This window comes from Primulina eburnea, chromosome 10, assembly GCF_022965805.1.
Source record: "Primulina eburnea isolate SZY01 chromosome 10, ASM2296580v1, whole genome shotgun sequence".
Classification (NCBI taxonomy): Eukaryota; Viridiplantae; Streptophyta; class Magnoliopsida; order Lamiales; family Gesneriaceae; genus Primulina; species Primulina eburnea.
The window spans coordinates 32732767-32753938 of record NC_133110.1 but is presented as its reverse complement, the minus strand read 5'-3'; the positions used below and the strand labels follow the sequence as shown (position 1 = coordinate 32753938).

The following is a 21172-nucleotide window of genomic DNA, read 5'->3' as shown; positions in this document are numbered from 1 at the left end:
CTACCAAACTTTTATATCATATGAAAACACTAATCAATTAAAGAAAAAATGAGATTTTTTCCATAACTTTCCTAATATATATATATATATATATATATATATATATATATATATATATATATATATATATATATATATATATATATATATATATATGTGTGTGTGTGTGTGTGTGTGTGTGTGTGTGTGTTTGTGCGCGCGTAAAAACAGAATGATCCATAATATATTTTTTACGACAAAATCTAAGTTTCACGTATTACAATTCATACAAATATATAAATTAATGGTATTTCCATGTATATTTGTGTACATAATATAAGCATGTTTCTGAGCAACACATGCTTGAGAAACACTCAAAACTCCCACCTGTCCCTCGAATGCCACCATTATTTTTTACTTGGTTAATGATTAGTACAGCTCGCAAAAAACATCAAAAATACACAAAGTATGCTATAAAATATAATAAAAACCACTCCACGTTGAATGAGACGACATTTTGATCCCAAATGTCCCATACTTTTTTCCATATTCAAGTTTTTCAGGCTGATAATACAAACAAGCAGACTCCCCTTCAAAATATATATATATATATATATATATATATATATATATATATATATATATATATATTGTTATATATTGTTTTGTTCAAAGGATGATAAATAATTTACAAGGATAAATACCCTTGGCTCTTAAAAAGCCACAAATTAGAGAATTTACAGAGTGTATCACATGCCATTGTAATCGGTTAAAACATAAATCTCAGGAGTTCAAGGTCGAACGACGGAGAAACTGGGAGCCAAACAGGTAAACTAGTAAAATAAGGACTGCCAAATGATATCAATTATCAAATCTTACAGAATCAGCAGGTGCTGAAAATGTACAAGTAAAATTGGAACTGTTCTCCAGAGTAGATCCGTTGTTTACCTGAGCCAGGGTGTTAAATGCCATAAGGACAACAAAAATGTTTGAGATTAAAGAAGCTATCTGACACTAGCTCAAGCCCTGTCCATCCCGGGCCTTACAGTTCCAAGATCCAGTACCAAACACTTCTTCAATCATACTGCATGTGGGCAAGAGATCCACTTCATTTCTTGTGTGAGCCATGTACCCGCCTTCCCAATCTCGAGCATTACAAGCCTCCAACATGAAGTCATGTCCACTGGCCCCATTAGTGCCAGTCCATTGTCTATGATCATCACTTTTCTCTGCACGCTCGCCAAGAGCAACAATAGCATCACCAGATGTACGAGATTCATTTTTAACACCAGGACTGCGAGTTTCATGAGAATGGTCGCCACCTGAAATCTGGCACATGGCATGTATATTACCAGGATATACAGCAGATGCCTGGCAAACATCCTCACCGGATGGATGTGCGACTTTATCAAAGATTTCATGTCTATCGGCATCTAAAGGTGATTCAACCTCAAAACCATCATCTTCATCAACTTCAACCTCATCATCACTAGAATCGTCAGTCCCCTGCCATTGATCATCATCGCTATCAACGTTCATTGGATCAATCCTGTTTTGCTCAGCGCGTTTTCGAAGCATAAAGACATTAAAATAATAACTGACAATTTCCTTCCTTGTCCTGGAGGGAAATACAACTGCTAGATGGTCCCAGAAGTTCTTCCCTACCGATGCTGGATTGGAAAATACAACCTCATGAAATAATTGCTCTTCATCTTCAGTCCATTTCTCCGCAACTAACTCTCCCATATCACAGAAACCTAGCACAGTAAAATCCTCAAGCCCAAGTGTTTTCTTAAGTTTCTCTCTGGCTTCTAGAATGTGTTGTTGGACACATCTGATTGAACCCATGTCTTCACATGAACAATCTATTCTACCAACCCCGACCTCATTACTCTCTGCAGGCAATTTTGATTCTGGCATTGGAATGACACGGCATCCAGCTAATTCCTTCTCAAAATCAAAAGGTTTGAAAGGAACAGATTCTGGGGATTGAGAAATCAGATCAGATTCTTCCTGTGGATACTTGGAGCATTTAAGGGTCGTCTGATTTCCATGCCCAACCCATTCCGGTACGTTAGCTTGGAAATCTGGTCCCACAGGAACAACTTTCCGAGGAGGATGATCCAAAAGAAACGAATAAATCTCCGCATGGTGCATATTGATTCTTGGTGCGCGTTCAGTATTATGATAATCAGGGGATGACAACAAGTGAAATGGTGACTCCAACCTTCTATCCTCTTCATGGACACTGCTGGTGGCCCAGGAACTGTAAGGAAGAGAACTGGAGGCCGTGGATGCAACATCTTTCGTGATGAAAAATAGAGGATCTGCACCAGTAACATGGAACTTCTCGCTATATTCAGGCTTAATTTTAGCTGAACATTTATCACCTTGATCTAAAATACAATGGTTTCAGTCAATCGATAAACAAATGAACTCAGACTAGAAAACCGAAATTCCAGTTCCAAAACTTGAATTGTAAGGCAGTTAAATAAAAACAAAGAGAGACAACATTGGAAGTAACAAGCTGCAAAATAATGTAGTTCAAATTTTTTTAAAAAAACTCGAGCTAACATCATAAGAATCGACAGTGCCATCATAAGAATCGAGAGCACCATTGATAATTAACAACGGAATATAAGAGTGCAGAAACATCGAATCAAATAAATCATATAATTTGCCAATGCTCCAACATCACGAGATCTATGAGGACCAAATTTTAACTACATTTTTACAGTGAACACATTCAAATCATTTCATAGATCTCAGGTAGCACATTAAATTCATGGGCACGTGGACAGTTGAAGAACAGTGAACACAAGCTCTATTGTTCAACTCTGAGGATCTTGCTGTGTGACTTAAAACTCCTAGGCTAAATATTTTTAGAAGGTCAGGAATATGCCACTTTCTCTTCCCCACCTGAAACACGAGGACTCGGAACTGCAGATTCGGAAGGAAATTCCAAAGTAGTATTGAGTTGCTTATTTGGTTCAAGATGCCTAGCTTGTTTAGATGAAACTTCAATTGGCTCGCCTTCGCCAAAAGTGCGTTTCTGTACCATTTTAACTGGTAAAGTACAAAAAAGTTTAGAAAAAAGAATTCAGAGTAGAGAAGAAAATTCACCAAACAACTAAAAGTAAAATAAAAATAAAATTGACCGTATATGAAGCTCTGCAGAGACAAAACACTTTATGCAACTTTCACAAATAATGTAAGAGAAAACAAAAAATGAATACAAGCTACATCAGAAAATCAAATCTCCTCCCTCCATTCTTTTTCCTTTTTTTTCATAAGGAACAAAATTATAATATATAATAACCAACTATTAATTACAAAAAGCGGGCAAGATATCCGGGCACGGACCACCTAAAGCTCAAATCATATTAACAGTAAGTAAAGGTCCAATCCCTAGATAAATCTGAAACCGAAAATGTAATAAACACGTTATGCTTCCTTATCCATGTAGATGCCCAATCTTAATATTTTCCCAACACTCTTCACCTGAATCCGTTGTTTCATAAAAAATCCTTCAATTCCTATCCAACCAAACTGACCAAGGTAAAATAATTTTGCGTCATCTTCTCAAATAATATAAAGCATGATAGGTAATCCTATATCAGGTAATGATGAGAAATGGACCCCCCTTTAATTAGAAAGTACTGAAAGTACGTCATATTTTTACCATGGTTTGCTCGAAAGATTTTATTAGGCCATCACAGCATAGATCCAGCCAGGATACTGAATCTCAGTGTTCTATAATGGCATTTAAATCATAAAACATCTCCGTGAAGAAAATATCTACTGATTCCAGAATAGGCAGAAAACCATCTTGGCAATGAATGGTGTTTATATCCAACCAGTAGGCACTAGACTTCTGAAAAGGGTTACGCCTCTAAATCAATAAATTCCAACAGAAAATTTAGGGTTTCAAACTCTTAACAAAAACGCGCAGTTCAGTAGATTTTCTAACAGAGTCAATGCACCCACTAAGAATTAGAATTCCAAGTACAAATGCCAAGCCATATTTGATTTCATGATGCATGGAATATAATCCGTGAGAGTAACTACAGCTCGTACAGTTTGTTTTAGAATTATGTTCTATTATTTCATGTAAAGTACAGACAGATTAGTGGTGCATGCCTAAATTTGTCTCACACCATTTGCAATTTGAAACCTGGTATACTAGCCTTCCAGATTCTTATCCCACGAGCATGCAACATACCAAGAATAGTAAATAAATGTTATTTGAAATAAAAACCATCAAGATAAGTTGGGCTCCACCAAAAAGCAAGATAAGGTCATGCATCAAGTAAGGCGATGTCGTCACTAAACTTTGAATTTTTATTTTGTCATCAAATAACTTGAATCAACGGAAATGCATATTGACTCTAATTATGGAAAAAAAAATAATAAGGTAAATTTCTGAAGAAGTATCAAATAAATATAAATGGAGAAAAAATTAAGCTCCTCTAAGCAAAGAAAGTTTCAAAGCAGTCGGAAAAATTTACCTAAAAAATATTTACATACCTCTAAATAATAGAATCTTCGAATCAAAAGGAACAGCTGATCGATGAATTTATGATCGTATATCAATGGGCTTGGAGAAAATTACTAAGCACCGAAGCCATTTTCTTGCTGGGGATCCAATTAAAAAAATTCTCCAGCTTAATTTTATTTAAAAAAAATACAAAACAAACCATAGATCCCCAAATGACACAAACAAATCGATCTGCAAAAATTTACCCAAAAATCGGAAAAAAAAAATTTATTCCGAAAATCCAAGAAACTATCAGAGAAAAGGAAATCAAAATACACAACAATTAAATCACAAAAAAATGATAATGATAATTTTTTATAATTTTCCCAAATTCAAGAAAAAGTTAGGAAACAATGAAAATAAAAAGAAATACAGAACGATCTACGCAAATCACAGCTTAATTCGACAAGATCTATCCAGAATCGAACACCAGAAAACCCTAACCCTAGATTTCAATTCCATAAACGAAGAAAGGTAAATGAGTTATCGATACAAAGATAAACAGCCGAATTGAAAGGATATGCTCTCAATTTAAAGATTTAGAAGAGAAAATTGGGTGAAATTGATCGAAGAAGAAAGGGGATCGAAAAGAGGGGAAAATAATTTTGTTTGACTTTAATATAATTAATAAATATGCAAAAAATAAAAGGTAAAGCAATTGTGAGTGATGAAACTGTAACAAGGTTGGAGTGAAATTACCGCAACGACCTTGTCATGAAATTTTTGGTTATTTTTCAAACCATCCCTGAAATTGTTTATTATTCACCACGAACCCACATACTCTTTAATTTAGCAACCAGATCCCTTTGTAGTTTGTACCATCCATATCCTTGTTGTAACCAACTAATTGCATTTAACCCCTCAAAATCTAAAAGACACGAAAACTTACAACAATATATTAATAAAGCTAATATATGATTATTTTAAACATACAAACTCATATAAAACATTTTACAGATCAATTTTATGAAATGAATATCTTATTTGATTCGATTTATGAAAAAAAAATATTTTTCATCGTAAATATGAATCAAGTGAACCCATCTCATATGAGACTGATTTTTTTAAAAAAGTTAAGCACATATAATCTTTTTGAATGGAGATTTGATTGTGATTTATGATTACGAAATCAATAGGCCGTTGTTATATTATTATTCGATTGGGTTTCACACCTTTATAATTTGATTGAAATGAAATTCTTAGATTTTCTTTTCCCAAGTTCGACCTACGGATGGAGGATGGATCACTAAAATTCGAACAAATGGAGCACTGAAAAATGCAAATTCTCAATTTTTTTTTAAAAAAAATGTATTAAGCATTAATTAGTATTACATTGAACAGATGTATTTTTGGATGATGATTGATATTTTTCAAAACACACACACAAAAAGAAAATATTGTTATTATTATACAATACATAAAGAAAATATTGTTATTATTATAATTTACATGACTATCACAGTACAGAACTACAGCAGATGGATAAGGCAGTCGAGCAAGGGGAGACGAGCTAAGAAATATAGGCACACAAATAAATAATCGGCAGCAGAAGAGGATCATAAAAAGATGGCGCCCTGTGATTGACTATCGAAGAGTCCGAATCCCGAATATCACGACATACAGCAACTGCGAAAAAAAACACGCTAAATTTACATCTGGGGACTAAGCATATCAGAGTAGAACGACGAACGACTACCAAAATGTTACGATGAAGTATCTAGGAAGATAGTTGATGAAAATATAACAGCATGAAATGAGAGATAACTTCAAATAAAAGAAAAATTTTCCATTAGAAAGATTTCAAACCTTGCAAAAATTTCAGTTGCAAGATTTACAGGTCAACGCCCTCATCAAGGCCTTTGGAGCTGATCATCACATTGGAATCAATCTGTTTGTCGAACTTTCTTTTTCTCCGAGACTCGAATTCTGGGAACCCTTCCATCTAACAAGAACAAAAGAAAAAAATAATTGAACGCTTGCGGAATTAGTTGTACAACACAGGCACGCAAAATATTTAAATGGTTTCACCTGTTGAAAATGATCCATAGATATTGGGTTTCCATGGAGGGATATATTCTGCAGACTTTTGCAATCTTTCAACAAGTTTGGAGGTATCTGTGAAGTGTAGGACACTGATTAATAAATCCATTGATAGTAAACAAAACTTCAAATTATCAGACAGGCAACATTACATGGAAAAGTTATAACTTTGGGACGATAGAACATAAGGACTCGATTAAAGTAACTCAGGTTGGGTTATTTTAGCATTCTCACACACCAAAACCTAACATGCAACAGGCGCCACAACTATGTTCATTAAAATAACAATCATTTACTTAAGACTAAGGTAAGCAAGATATTTCAACCAAAAAACACATAACACCAAAAATAAAATGAAGTTAACTGATACCTGTTTCAGGTCATTATTATCCAAACAGAGAGACTTTAGATTAACGAGATTGCAAATTGAAGCCGGAAGCTCTTCAATAGAATTTTCTGTAACATATATATATATATATATCAGATATTAAAACTCAATAATGCATATGCAGAGAAGAGTACAAGTATAAGACATCCATCGTTCTAAACTAAATAAGACATCCTTCTAAACAATCTCTCTTTTACGCCATATGCATTGTATGTAAGTGAAAGGAATGAATAGATCATCAAGAAAATGATGGGGATGAGACTCATATATGAACATCAAACACTGGAAGATGCTATGGACACAATCAGACAAGTTCCTCAAATGAACACCATTCGATTTGTTGCTAACTGAGTGGTGGTCTATGCTGACTTAAAGCCATTTGAGGCTAATTATATTCTGTACTATTTCTTGGGAATTCATGCATTGGTATATTTCGCAATCACAAATTTTGTACTGCTAGAACATTCAATTTGTATAATTGAATTGAGTGTCCTACAAAAAAATTAGAAAAAGATACATCTGAAAGTACCATTAGCTTGAAATTCCTCCAGCGAGTAACAGCTACCAATTGACTCCGGAAGAAAGTTTATTTTGTTGTTTGATACATTTAACAGCACCAACTGCAGAGTCCAAAGTTTTGAATGACTTTCTTCAGCATATACAACATATAAAACAAGTTACTGCTATCAAATAATAGAGATTAGATCCAAAATCCAGTCAAGTAATGAATTCAAAATCAAACCACCTCATGATGGGCCATTTTCACCTATTCATTATGTGATAGAACCCATGGAAAAGCTACAATTCATCTTTGCACTGTGTATAGGTATGGGATAAAGAACTTAATGGACAACCTTGGTCTTACTGAACTAGTGAAAGTGAAGATCTGAATGGAAAAGTTAGGGCTAAAAACATTCATAGTTGCAGGGGTCGTGACAATTCTAGTTGTTTGAATAATGGATCTATGAGTGAGTGCTCTTACGCACCAGCTGAAAAAGCCCATTCCTTTTTTCATAAAATATGAAATTAAGGTAAGCTTTGTAGCTCCAAGTAAAAAGGCTTTAATGCCCTTATTCTAGGTTGGGTTGCTGGATACGGGATTCTCGTAGTAGGCTGGACAAACATCCATCCAAGAGAGGGCAGTCTTTAGAAACAACAGGGTGTATGAATCCCAGGTGAGCCAAGAGGTTAAGAGTGCAAGTAGATCAGCTTCTTCCCGCCCTAGGAGTAGCATAAAAAGAGGGATTAAAATTATACTAAGACCTTCCCTTACTTGCCTGAATATTTAATGGGCCTAATATGGGTCATAATATAAAACACATAGGCCCAAGAGTTCCCAAGGCCTCTGAAGAATCAAGATGTGGGGGAGAATGGAAAAAAAGTGACGAAGGGGTAGACTGTTTTCGCATTCTGTTATTTAACTTATTTTTCCTTGAGAAGTTTTGTAACTAGCATTGCTAGAGGAGAGAGTCAATACTCTGGGTATATATATATGTGTGTGTGTGTGTGTAAACTTGCATTTCAGCATTCAGAAATATATTTGATCTATAAAATCTGAGTTGCAACACCTTCCTCCTTGGGGCTCTGCACACTAAGCCAATCCTTTTCTTGACATCAGGTGGAGTTCTTAAGAAATTCATGGATTTTGGAAAAAAGGGGAAAACACTTTTGCAATATCCGTAGATTTAAAGGGACATAATTAATTATTAATAAATTTTAATAATAATAAATTGAAAATTAGAGAAAAACCGGCTACCGGAATCGAACCGATGACCATCCATTACAAGTGTGATGCCCTAACATCTGAGCTAAGCACAAAAACTCTAATTTATATCAAAAAGACTGGGAAAAAGTTTTAATATCCTGAACATTTCCTAAAATAATGGATAAACTGAATCAGATCGGTCTCCATCAATCAAGAGACTCGCTTGCTTCACTTCAACTTCATAGAAGAGGAAGGAGCTATGCTTAGGGGTGATTCCGAAGCCTGGGACAGCTATACCGATGTGTCAACGTACTTCTCTGATCTGATCGAATATCATTCTTCAACTTGTCAGGAAGCTCTAATTTCTTTCAAAATAAATTACTAGATAATTGTCAGGTGCATGGACAAGATGCAATCAACTGAAGTGGACCTTTCACAACTAGATCCCTGAACTCTGTTATCATTCTAATCATATGGCTAACTTATTATATCAGCACTAACTAAAATCATAATAAATAAGTAAAATAGTGAAGTTTGCTTAATTTCTCTAAAATAGAAAAATACAGTAAGAAACAAATCAAGTCACAAAATCTGAAATATCTTTGAACAATAAGTGAAACACTAGAATAAGTAACTCACATTGCGCAAGCTCCCTATAGTTTCAGGCAACTGAATCAACAAATTTCCCGATATTGATAGCCTCTCCAGTTTTACCAACTGGCCCACTGAAATTCAGAATAAGTTTCACTAATCAATTTAATGTTAAAACCTTCAGTGTAAAGCAGTAAAGGGCGGTTTCAACAACATATTGAAGTACAATCCTTTCATTTTGAGATCAAGAAACTCACATTCATCAGGCAATGTGGTCACTTTATTTCCATCGAGTGTCATAACCTTTAATGACTGAAGCTTTCCTAAGTTCATTGGAAGGCGCTCAATAAGATTATCAGCTAAAATCTGTGAAACAAAGATATAAACCATATATGTGAGAAAACAGATGTCAGAATGATACAATCTAATTGTCAGAAGTAACAACATATTTAAGCACACTGCATAATGAAACTAATATTATAGCAGATAAGATTGTTGAAGGTTGTCGTCTGGAAAACATAGTGCAATAAAGATCTTCGGTCTGACAGAAATTGTTTTTTTGTTTCATACAAGACAATCATGAAAAAAACCTTAACAATTTTAACGTCTATAAAGAGTTCAAAACAATTATGCAACATCTGTGAACTCTTGAAAATATCATGCTAATATTTTTTACTTTACATATAGCGTGTAAAATCACAACTATCCAAAAATAATACGTATTGGATTTTCTCAAACTATTACAAATATACAGAAGAAATTATGATAGATATAAACTAGTAATATTAGCCTTTATAACAAAAAGTATTTAACTCATGCAACAAATATTCAAACAATTCTCCAGGATCAACACATGCAAATCATAATTCTTACCAAACGCTGCAAATTAATCAATTTGCTTATCTCCGTCGGAACATCAACTGTCAAACCAAATAAGAGAATTTAGGAAATCGAAGAGATCGACAAGAGTAAAGTTAATACTCTTCGTCTAGTAATGATTTTGCAAATCTACGATACACACTAAGGCCCCACCATAATCCAAGTTCAGGTTAAAAACCAATTGTAGTTAGAAAACAGTAATGATGACTGAATTGATTTTATACTTGAAAAATTACCCAATCTGTTATGCGTTAAATCAAGTGTGCGCACTGATCTTTCCAAATTGAGAACTTCATCTGGAAATGTCTGTAAACCACGGCAGATAGGAAAAGATCAACATTTCCAGTCAACATAACGCAAACACATGTCAGGAGAAAAATATTTTCAGCATTCAAACATCAAATTTAATGTCAGACTAGTTACTATCAATTTGCTACAATATTTGAGAACCTTATCAACAACAGAGAACACAAAAATCAACTTGTAAGTTCTACAGGAATCCACAAATACTCAACTGCCTAAAACTAACTCAACCTACAGACTAACAGGGATTACCAAAAATTATGTCCTTACATCTTCCTAATTTTTTCCAAACCCAAATTATCCATTATTCTAAGGAAAAAAACCTGCAACAGTAACACCGCGTAAATATTCAGAAATGCTTCATTCGTCGCATGCAAATCATTTTCAACACCAATACACCATCCACTGAAGCTATCACGAAAATTCAGAAAGAAAAGGGAATCCCATGTATCCGATCACCTTAATGTATAACGCGTTAAACAATAATGACAGCAACAATCAAAAGAAAAAGGGGGGAAAAAGATGGTACCTTCAATTTAGAATCGCGCAAGGCTACGATCCCCGTGGACCGCCATCGAGCGGCGCGACTCGCTCTGGAATCGGCGTTCTTACTGCTGCAACAACCCATTCAGCTCAATTTAATTTACCTTCAACGATCAAGAAAAACATTAAAAAAAAATACACAGACTGTAAGATTTTTCCCTATTTTGATTCAAATTCTTTGGAATTTGAGAATGGAGGATAAATGATTGAGAAAAATCAGGTTTCGATCAGACGAAATTTGGAGAGAGAATTGTGAGACTTGAGAAACCGCGTTGGCATGTAGTCTATGCTCTTTGGGATTGATTCTTTCTTCCAGAGATTATTTAGAAAGTCAAAAGATCAATAAGTCAAAAATTAATATAAGTTAAAATTTGATTTTTCCAAGATAATTTATTTTGATTTTAATTTTTTAGTAAAATAATAATAATATTTTTTAATTATAGACCATTTATTTTTTAAAATTATTTGAATTTTGATATTCACATCGATGATTTATTTATATAGTTATTATATTTTGAATATTTTATATAAAAATTATTTTATTTTTTTATAACGTAAATGTTTGAAAATTTATATGATATTAATAAAAAGCATATGAATTTTTTTATAAATTTACAAAAATACGTAAAAAAATAATCTGAATATACAAATTATAAAAAATTATCATATTTCACATGATATATATTTTTTCTTTTAATTGCCTCCTAAATATTTATGTCTCATTTCTTTTTAGATTATTTCAAATATATATTTTAATTTTTATATTTAGTATTTTTATTTTACTATATATATAATCAGGATCAAGATAGTAAATTTATAGATGATGGTAAATAAATCTTCTTTGAGTAGTTTCGATTGTTTTTCAAAAGTCTACTAATTAAAATACTACTAATTTTTTTTTATAAAAAACTAAATATCGAAATATACATTTTTATTTCAAAATATATATTTATAGACATACATGCAATATCTACTGTCAATCACATAATTTAAAATAAAAAATATTTAACTATTGGGTAAAAGTATTGCAGCTTAAAAGAGCTCTAATAAACAATATGCAAGTCTTGTCAAACCATAAACATATAAATAATAAAATGTAAGAAAATATCTATGATCACTCCCAACTCATAAACATGATGTGCGGAAAAAGTATGGTCCTCGGGTTAACGTGCGCACATCCAATCCGCCTACTCAGTCTTCGGCGCCTCCAATCTCCTCATCAATATGCTCACCTGCATCATTCACACATAGTTAGTCCAAAGACTCAACACTCTGAATCGTTCTAACAAGTATATATACATATCATGCAACAGTGAAAAGTACTGTAATTAAAAATACATTTCATGAGCTTCAAATCGTAAGCGTAAACGTAACATGATAAAACATAAATGTGTTCCTATTGCATCATGTCAACACATACGTATTCACTTTTTTTTATTTGAATTTCGTACATTAGTTGTTACTTTCGTATCATCGTATTAGTCGATCAATCCATTTACATATAATTGCGGTACCCGACGATGAGGACATCAACGACAATATTACCCATCCATTGAGCATCGAATTTACATATCATCGTATTATTGTATCATCATATTAGTCACAAAAAACTCCTTTCCTCAAAAAATATGTCATCATATTCATCACTCATGAAAATCAAATATATATATAAATTTCCTTAAAATCAAGCATGCAACATATTTTTTTTTTATATTTCCATAAAAATTCATATTCGTTATATCATAAATATTTAAAAACATGAATTTTTTGTGATCAGGACGTTGTCAGAACTACTAACTCGTCCCGGGTGCAAAATGACCATTTGGTCCCGGAAACTCTAATTGACCGTTTTACCCCTCGACCTCAAATTTTTTACCCAAAGCCAGCCAAACACCTTAAAACACTTCAAAACATATTTATAATTGTTTCTTAGACGTAAAATCGAGCATGTTTTATAACTTATATAGTTTGTTTTAAACTTGGAATGGGGTCTCGCTTTAAGCCCGAAACAGCCCGAAACTTAACTAAACTTTCTCAAATTTTAACCACAATTTATTCACACCCTACAGCCCATAAAAAAACACTATTCCAGCCGTTTAGAATGCCTTAAAACCTGCTGCTACCTGCTGGAATTTTTGGCACCTTAATTAGGGATTAAATCATAATATAAGGTGATATTGGGCCCTTAATTTAAAAAAAAAAAAAAGAGATTAAAAAGATTTTGAGCTCATGAAGCAATAAAATAAACTCATTAAGTCCAGTAACACTCTCGGAAAATATTTCGTTTGTGCGGCACCTGCCGATATCTGGCTGCCTCAAAAATAAATGGTTTCTCGCTGGACGGTCGGTCGGACAGATACTGACCTCTTTCGAAAATCTATAGCAGCTCTGTTCGAAGAAAGCATATCCATACCCAGAATAATATCAAACTCCGGTAACGGTAGCACAATCAGGTTAGCTTGCACCACATTTTTCTACAACCGAAGCTCCAATCTCCTCACTATCTGAGAAGTAAACATATGATCTCCTAATGCAATTGAAACTCTGAATTCCAAATCCATAGCTTCTGGTATGATTCCCAGTCGCTAGAAAAATTATTTGGATATAAACGAATGTGTAGCTCTGGAATCTAGCAATGCGTACGTGGCCACCTAAAATATATCTTTCGTGCGACAAAGCATATCATCAAATCTGATAGTGTTGAATCTTAAGGAAATTTTCTATCAGTAATAATCCCAAAATCCTCGAAAAATCACTGATTTACTTCTAAAGCCCATCAAAAATTCAAAATTTACCTCCAAGAATTTCGAAAATTACAAGTTGACCTCTAAAGTTTCGAATTTCTTACCATTTTAGTCCATCAATTTTCGAAAATTGCATCTTAGTCCCCATTAAATTTTGAATTTAGCCAATTTAAACCTTAAAATTCTCGAAAATTACAAATTGGTCCCAAAATTTTGAAAAATTTAAAACAACCCCTTAATTTCGATTTTTGCAATTAGATCCCTGAGATTTCAGTTACTTCATTTATGGTCCTTAAGCTCTTAATTACATAAATTCAACCCTTAAGTCCATCTATTAGAGCATGCAGCCTAATTTATTCTATATTCTCAATCCCAACAAAAAAAATAATTTCTCGCAACCAACATAATAATACATGCAATCGAGGCGGTAAATAAAAAATCCTTAAGCTTAAAGCTTACCGGTGATCAGCATAGAGTTTGGCTCCGCCTCCGCCGCCGCTGCATGCATCACATAGACTCTGCCAGTAGTGGGGCCTTTGATCTTAGGGCAATCAACTGCCTTGTGGTCCTCTTCCTTGCAAATGAAGCATTTGAAGGTCCCCCACATACACTTGTCGAAGTGGAACCGGTTGCATTGCTTGCACATCTGCCTCTCCTCTGGCTTAGGAGCCCCTGGTGCCTGCTGTGGCCTCTGCTCTCCGAGCCTCTGAAACTGACCCTGGGGCTTCTGTTGCCCCTGATGCCTCGATGGCCCGATGAACTGCCTCTTCTGTGGTTGCGAGCTAGACTGGGCCCGATGCCTCTTCCGCTGCATCTCGACGTCGATATCTCGGAGGGCCTGTTCCGCCTGAAAAGCACAAGGGATGGCCTCATTATAACTCGTCGGTCTCATCAGCATCACATCTCGACGCAAAGTTGGTCTGAGGCCATCCATGAAGTGCCTCAGCTTCTGAGCGGCGTCTCTCGCAATCAGGGGCATATAGTGACAGCCCCTTTCAAACTTCCTGATGAACTCTGCCACCGACAAGTTTCCTTGCCGGAGGCTCATAAACTCCCTCTTTAGGCGTCTCCTGACCTCCTCTGGAAAGTATCTGTTGTAGAAAAGTTCTTTGAATTGGTCCCAAGTGAGGGTAGCCAAATTTACTGCGTGTGCTGCTCCCTCCCACCATAGGGATGCATCGTCTCTCAGCATGTACGTGGCGCATCGGACCCGATCTCTGTCCCTCATGTCTAGGTGCTGAAAGTGCAGCTCTAGAGACCAGATCCAACCCTCTGCTAAGAACGGATCAGTAGTACCCCCGAACTCCTTCGGGTTGAGCCGTCTGAACTGCTCATAAATGTCCATCGGGGGCCTCGGAGCCTGTCGTGCCTTCTCCATCAGTCTAGCAATACCCTCAAGGACTCGGGTAGCTGCATCTCTTGGTGGTGGTGGTGGTGGTGGTGGTGGTGGAGGGCCTCTACCGCCTCGAGGAGTATCATCCTGACGATCAGTGCTGAGAGCACGTCTGAGAGGCATGATATCTAAATACATTCCAAAATCTAAACGTAACCCATCATACAATTTAATCTAGCTTTCAAATCATTATATCTTTAAATAATGTAAGCAGCTAAACATGTACTGTTAATCACTCAAAAATGTTTATCATGTAAACATACATGTGATAGAATTAAACCATTCAAAACATTTAAAAATATACAAACTTACATACTTGAAGCTTGAAGACTGAGCTGCAGAAGCTGGCAGTGGCACAACCCTATTCCTGAACCTTGCTCTGATAAACATCTACTACTTAAAATACTACTAGAAATTTGTTTTTAAAAGATAAATCTTGAAATATACAATTTTATGCATGCATGCGATAGCCGCTGAAAATTACATATTTTAAAATAAAAATAATCAACTATCATTAAAAAGACTGCAGTTAAAAAAAGGTGACAAAAAGTCAAACCCTAGACGGTCGTGTAGAATAATTCAAATGTGAAACATGTAAAAATCCTGACAAACCATCAATTTATAAAATGAAAGAGTATGAAAATATTCATGATCACTCATAATTCATAAACCTAATGTGCGGAAAAAGTATGGTCCTCGGGTTAGCGTGCACACATCCAGCTCCGCCTACTCAGTCTTCCACGCTTCCAATCTCTTCAACAATATGCTCACCTGCATCATTCGCATCTAGTAAGTCTAAAGACTCAATACACCTGAATTGTTATAACAAGTACATATGCATAACATGCAACAGTGAAAAGTACAGTGATCAACATACATTTCATGATCTTAAAAGCATGAACTTAAACATATCGCATCAAAATATAACGTGTCAAAACATGTCTCATCATATCATCATATAGGTGTTCATTTTTTTATTTGAATTCCGTTCATATATTGTGACTTTTGTATCAGCTTTATTCGATGGATCCATCTACGTATAAGTTATAACAGCGGTATCCGGCGGTGGGGACATCAGCGACAATATTACCCATCTACTGAGCCTTGGCCTTCTCACCGCTGAACCTCAAAATTTCTATCTGAAGCCAACCAAACTCTTTAAAACACCTCAAAATATATTTATAATCATTTCCTAGACATAACCTCGAGTGCGTATCATAACTTATTCGATTCATTTTAAAACTTGGACCAAAGTCCCGGTTTTAACTCGAATCACCCTGAAACTTAACCAAATCTTTCCAAACTTAAACCACAAAATAATCACTCCCTACTAGCCCCTAGACCACCCAATTCCAGCCGTTTTGAATCCAATAAAACACATTGCCGTTTGCTGGATTTTTTAGTACACAAGCACCGAAAATCCTAGTGTATCTATACTCCTAAATTTCGACCATAGCCCAAACCAACGAGGACTAGACCCGAACCAACTCTTCCTAGCCCACCTTTGGACCCTCCTGGACCAACCTAGACCTAGCCCTAGCCCTCAGCCCCATGCACGCTGTTAAGCGCGACCACCCGAGAGCCACCAAAACGAGCCCAACCGAGACACCCCTCACCTAAACTCCCTCGATCGGCCCCATGACAATGACCAACAGTGTTTGAGCCATCCTAGGCCATATCTCAGACTCAACAGGGTCTGGTTCATGGCTTGGAACAGTCCTTGTACCGCTGGCTCACTCTTTTCTTCCGATCTAACCACAACCGAGACATTCAACCAAAGCATGCGATCGTCCCTTACCAAACCATGACTACCTCACGATTCCAACACATTGACACCTTAAATCTCGACATATTTAGCCCCCTAGCATCACAAATCGGCAGCCCTTTCACAAGAACAACAAAAATGTGAGTTTCATGTCAAACAAAAGCATATTTCGTGACAAAACCTCGCAAAAACTATGCAACTTAATAAGTCTATGCAATCCTCATGCAAATACACACTACAGCATAAAGTAGCGTGAATGATGAGAAAAAAATGATTTATGGCGTGTCTTTGCATTTATACGCTCGAAAACCTTGAGATATACGCGTAGAACTTGCACCGGGTAGGCGGGGAAGGAGCTTTCTTGAAAACCTAGGAGACTTTTCGAGTGGCTGCTGTATTTTTCAAAGAAGGGGCTGCTGCTGCTAGCGGAGGGGGCGGTCGTGAGTGTGAGGGAGTGTGAGCAGATTTAGGGTTAATATAATGTAGGGTTTAAGTCGTATAATTGTACACTAATGGATCCTTAATAAAAATTAAAGGGTTAGATGGATTTTTTTAGGCCCATTAAGCAATAAAATAAACCCATCAAGTCTAATAACACTTTCAAAAAATATTTCGTTTAGGTATGTTTTTGAAAATATTTCCCGAGCCCTCAAAAAGTCACACGACTCCCTAAATTTTAGGTACCGGTTAAAAATATGACCGGCAAGTAAAAATACTCCACCAATGCCCATTTTCGAAATTTTCCTCTAATTATACCATATATTAAATAATTAAAAATAATTATTTAATAAAAATAATTTTCCTGATTATCTCCGGTTACCATTTCTCGTTCGCAAAATATAACTTAATGTCCTAATGAATGAAACTTTAAATAAACCATGAACTAAACCACATATCCATGGAATAAAAATAACTAAACACTTATTTTAGTAAAACCCTAGATTGCATGCAGTCAGGTTACGTAGCTTGAATTTCCTATACCTTACAACTTGTTATCATGGTTAATGATTGCTGAGTCAATAGATTCACTATGTATGATCGATGCAGATGAGCATGATTTTGATGGAGGATTTGATGGTTGAACTAACTAGACTGATGATTCACATAACCCGAGGACCTTTGCTAGCTTTCCGCATTATGTTTATAATTTAAGATTTCTTTAAATATTTTATGACTTTATGCTTTTGAGTGATTTTGAAAGATTTAAAATGCTTACACTTTATTTGAAAAATGCTAGTTTTAGGTTTGATTGACGTTTACGATTTTATGTTTTGAATTGCGTTTTTGGGATTTTCAAATAATTAGTTGGTGAGTTATTTTAAATGGTTCAAGATATATATATATATAAATACATATATATATATATATATTAGAGTTCGGCCTAAGTATTGTAAGAAAGAAGAAAAAATTTTATAACACATTAAAAAAACAAGTAGTGGACGTTTCATCTTCAAAGTTTGAAATTCAATCAACAACTGAGTCATTCCATATTTCAGCTTATTCATAATATAGTTGGTGGTGAACGGGATAAAGTCACTAGCGAGTAAATTCAAAATTATGCTCGCTTGTACGGCCTCATACTTTTTTTGAGTAAGACCATTCGTTTCAAATTTTAGTTTTCACTCAAGAATGGCTCCGTATGGATGTGTCAAAATTAAAATACAACCAAAATTCTTAATTCCATAAGGTTTCTAAGTTAATCATATCAGATAAAATCTTGTTCAAAATATTTATTATGCATCACATAGAACTATCGTAAATAATTTATGAAATGCAATTGTTCATGATTCATGCAACATGTAATAATAAATGGGATAGGCACGTCTCACGATCTCTTATTTGAGTTATCCATGAAAATTTTATGTGAGACGGTCTCACATGTCGTATTTTGTGAGACATATATCTTATTTGGGTCATCCATGAAAAAATATTATTTTTTACGCTAAGAGTATTACTTTTTATTGTGAATATCGGTAAGGTTGACCCGTCTAACAGATAAAGATTCGTGAGACGGTCTCACAAGAGACCTACTCTTTTATAAATACATTTATTATTAAAACTATTAAACAAGTTAATTAGTTGGAATAAAACTCTTTAATAGTAATTTTGATTTTGATGGCCGAAACAGAGACCAAATTTGACACAATTCTGCAATCAACCAATTGATTATATTTTTATCAACACTTGAAATAAAATAATTTAACTTTTGATAATTATGTTAATTATAAAAAAAATATTAAATGTGTTGCTTGATTAAGATAAAACATTAATGTCGAGGCAGTGTCATAAAATCAACACAATTCTAAAATCAACTATGATTTAATTTTGTCCGAAAATCTAATTAAAATATTTAACCTTTTGATAATTACATTGATTATCAAAAATTAAAATATTTTAATAAAAGAGTATTATTATTCGAATACTTGGTTGAAAACTTTAACAAATATGATAAATAAATATGTTACACAAAAGAGCAGGACAAGTTATCAAATTCAAAGAAACCAAAGATTGTCAAGATCAAATCCAATTATGACACATTCAATTAATCGAACATAAACATGAGAACGATCCATATGGATGAAATATATTATAATGCGTCGCAACTCTCTTTACTCTGATATCACTTGTTGGTGTTTTATGTTCGATGCGCGGAAGAATTTGTGAAAAATAATATTAAACAGTTTAAAAAAAATTTACCATAAATTTCTTTGTATATGTCGAATAAAGAATCTAATGTAAACATTATAATATAATCAACACAAAAAGGAGATTAGAGTCGTTACCAAAAATCTTTGGATGCTTCATTTCGTGTATATGATTCACTCCTCTGGAATTCTTTTAGTACCACGATCTTCCTCACCAGGAAAAAAAGCGTGGGCTAACTTTTTTGATTTTCTCAAAAATTGTTGGCCATAATTTTTCACACTAGCATTTAATAGTGGAGAAAGATGTATTGGAAAAATATCCTTTTTTTTTCCTTTTGTGAATATCTCATATTTATAGATTGAGAAAAAAAAACTATTGAATTCTAATGAAATCTAGATATATTGAGATAAGATATTTATTTTTAACAAAAAATCAAGAAATCAAATCTTCAGAGGAGTGAAATTTTATTTGAATTTCAAAAAATAAAATATCATCAAATATGTAGTGATTTGACATTCAAGTTATTGACAAAAATTTGACCACTAATTTGGGAATTATCGACAATCACAATCCACAAAATCAAGGAAACAAATTTCATTGTGATTTGAATTAGATAATGAAATCTCTTTATAATTTGAAATTATTTGACTTTCAATGATAATTATCAAATATATAATATTTGATTTCAAACTATCGAAACGATAATTTTATCTCTGATTTTCTCTAATTGAATTTTATTTTGTAATCAAATTAAAAATAGAAAATATGTCCTCTTAAATAATAAATTTTTTTATTATTCAATATTAATTTATGAGAATTATTCAAAAATATCCATATGATTTTATGAAGATGGTTCCGGACCGTGGACCTATATGTTCAAGCTCCAATAAATATAGATAAATTAATTAAATCTATTAATTTCAAGGCCACTCCAGGGAGTGTCCGGAACCTATATTTTCAAGCTCCAATAAATAATTAAATTACATAATTTATTAATTTCAAGGCCACTCCACTAAGAAACTCAGAACTGTACTCGAGAAATATGAAACGTGTTTACTCAAAAGGTTTGGATAGTCCATTGATATAATTATTATAGGTTGATTATATGTTGATCAACTCTCTATTCATTGTTCATAAATAGAGCTTGGGAAAAATTACCGTTTTACAACTTCATTTGTATCTTAAATCCCAAAAACTGATAGGGATCGATTGAAGTGTTTAGAGGAGGTTGAATAAACATTTCCTAAATTTTTTTCAATAATAATTCAATTTGGTTAGAAACTAAACTTATTATTCTCGATTGTCAATGTCAGTTGGCTAACAAAATATGTGCGGAAAGAAGCCAAACCACTAGAAGAAAAACGCTAAAAGACAACGGAGACTTAACAACATTGTCGTTAAAAACCCAGCTAACGATAACAGATAAAAAACGTTGTCTTAGGTAACAAAGACAACAGTTTTGCAAAGTTTAAAACAAGTTGTGTTATGTGAGCTATGACAACTGTTTTGAAATGTTGTCTTATGTGAGCTACTACAACGCTTTTGCAACAAATTAATAACATTGTTTTTTTAAGTTACAACACAATTTAACAATGGATAAAAAAAAGTTGTTTGTAGAATATTTTGAAAAACCATTCACATATTTGAAAAACCGTTGTC

The 21172-nt window shown here is 34.1% G+C and overlaps 3 protein-coding genes across 7 annotated transcripts; all 3 read right to left on the bottom strand.

The window, feature by feature from the left end:
• Positions 1–680: 680 nt before the first annotated feature.
• Positions 681–5162, bottom strand: LOC140803291 (uncharacterized). 2 transcript variants are annotated; one of them, XM_073159101.1, is made up of 3 exons: positions 4507–5162; positions 2899–3045; positions 681–2375 (listed from the first exon to the last, which is right to left on the bottom strand). In XM_073159101.1, exons 2-3 carry the CDS (start codon positions 3038–3040, stop codon positions 994–996), a joined length of 1524 nt encoding a protein of 507 aa, XP_073015202.1. In that variant the 5' UTR covers positions 3041–3045; positions 4507–5162; the 3' UTR covers positions 681–993. The 2 variants fall into 2 exon arrangements, with proteins under 2 accessions (XP_073015202.1, XP_073015203.1); XM_073159102.1 differs by lacking the exon at positions 4507–5162 and adding an exon at positions 3423–4443.
• A 740-nt stretch (positions 5163–5902) lies between these two features.
• Positions 5903–11272, bottom strand: LOC140803290 (plant intracellular Ras-group-related LRR protein 7). Its single transcript, XM_073159100.1, has 10 exons — positions 10952–11272; positions 10356–10425; positions 10114–10160; positions 9498–9606; positions 9289–9374; positions 7474–7564; positions 6927–7012; positions 6545–6631; positions 6323–6458; positions 5903–6142 (listed from the first exon to the last, which is right to left on the bottom strand). Exons 1-9 carry the CDS (start codon positions 11048–11050, stop codon positions 6348–6350), a joined length of 786 nt encoding a protein of 261 aa, XP_073015201.1. The 5' UTR covers positions 11051–11272; the 3' UTR covers positions 5903–6142; positions 6323–6347.
• Positions 11273–11954: 682 nt separating this feature from the next.
• LOC140803288 (uncharacterized) lies at positions 11955–19850 on the bottom strand. 4 transcript variants are annotated; one of them, XR_012111832.1, is made up of 4 exons: positions 19651–19850; positions 14169–15230; positions 13262–13469; positions 11955–12197 (listed from the first exon to the last, which is right to left on the bottom strand). XR_012111832.1 is itself a non-coding variant. In XM_073159099.1 (3 exons), the coding sequence occupies exons 1-3, from the start codon at positions 19670–19672 to the stop codon at positions 12157–12159; spliced, it is 1125 nt and encodes a 374-aa protein (XP_073015200.1). In that variant the 5' UTR covers positions 19673–19848; the 3' UTR covers positions 11959–12156. The 4 variants fall into 4 exon arrangements, 1 of the variants encoding a protein (XP_073015200.1); XR_012111833.1 differs by lacking the exon at positions 19651–19850 and adding an exon at positions 15415–16032 and having other exon boundaries at positions 11956–12197; XR_012111834.1 differs by lacking the exon at positions 19651–19850 and adding an exon at positions 15419–16032 and having other exon boundaries at positions 11956–12197.
• Between the last annotated feature and the right edge of the window lie 1322 nt (positions 19851–21172).

Excerpts from the sequence above, each read along its gene's own strand:
- LOC140803291 (XM_073159101.1), bottom strand. The coding sequence starts at position 3,040 with ATGGTACAGAAACGCACTTTTGGCGAAGGCGAGCCAATTGAAGTTTCA. Across the intron at positions 2,376-2,898 it reads TCCGAGTCCTCGTGTTTCAG|ATCAAGGTGATAAATGTTCA; the intron begins GTGGGGAAGAGA and ends ATTGTATTTTAG.
- LOC140803290 (XM_073159100.1), bottom strand. The coding sequence starts at position 11,050 with ATGGGTTGTTGCAGCAGTAAGAACGCCGATTCCAGAGCGAGTCGCGCC. Across the intron at positions 10,161-10,355 it reads TTTAACGCATAACAGATTGG|TTGATGTTCCGACGGAGATA; the intron begins GTAATTTTTCAA and ends TTGGTTTGACAG. Across the intron at positions 7,565-9,288 it reads CTATAGGGAGCTTGCGCAAT|TTGGTGCTGTTAAATGTATC; the intron begins GTGAGTTACTTA and ends TGGACTCTGCAG.
- LOC140803288 (XM_073159099.1), bottom strand. The coding sequence starts at position 19,672 with ATGAAGCATCCAAAGATTTTTG. Across the intron at positions 15,231-19,650 it reads GAAGCATCCAAAGATTTTTG|ATATCATGCCTCTCAGACGT; the intron begins GTAACGACTCTA and ends GAATGTATTTAG. Across the intron at positions 12,198-14,168 it reads AAACTCTATGCTGATCACCG|GTGAGCATATTGATGAGGAG; the intron begins GTAAGCTTTAAG and ends TGAATGATGCAG.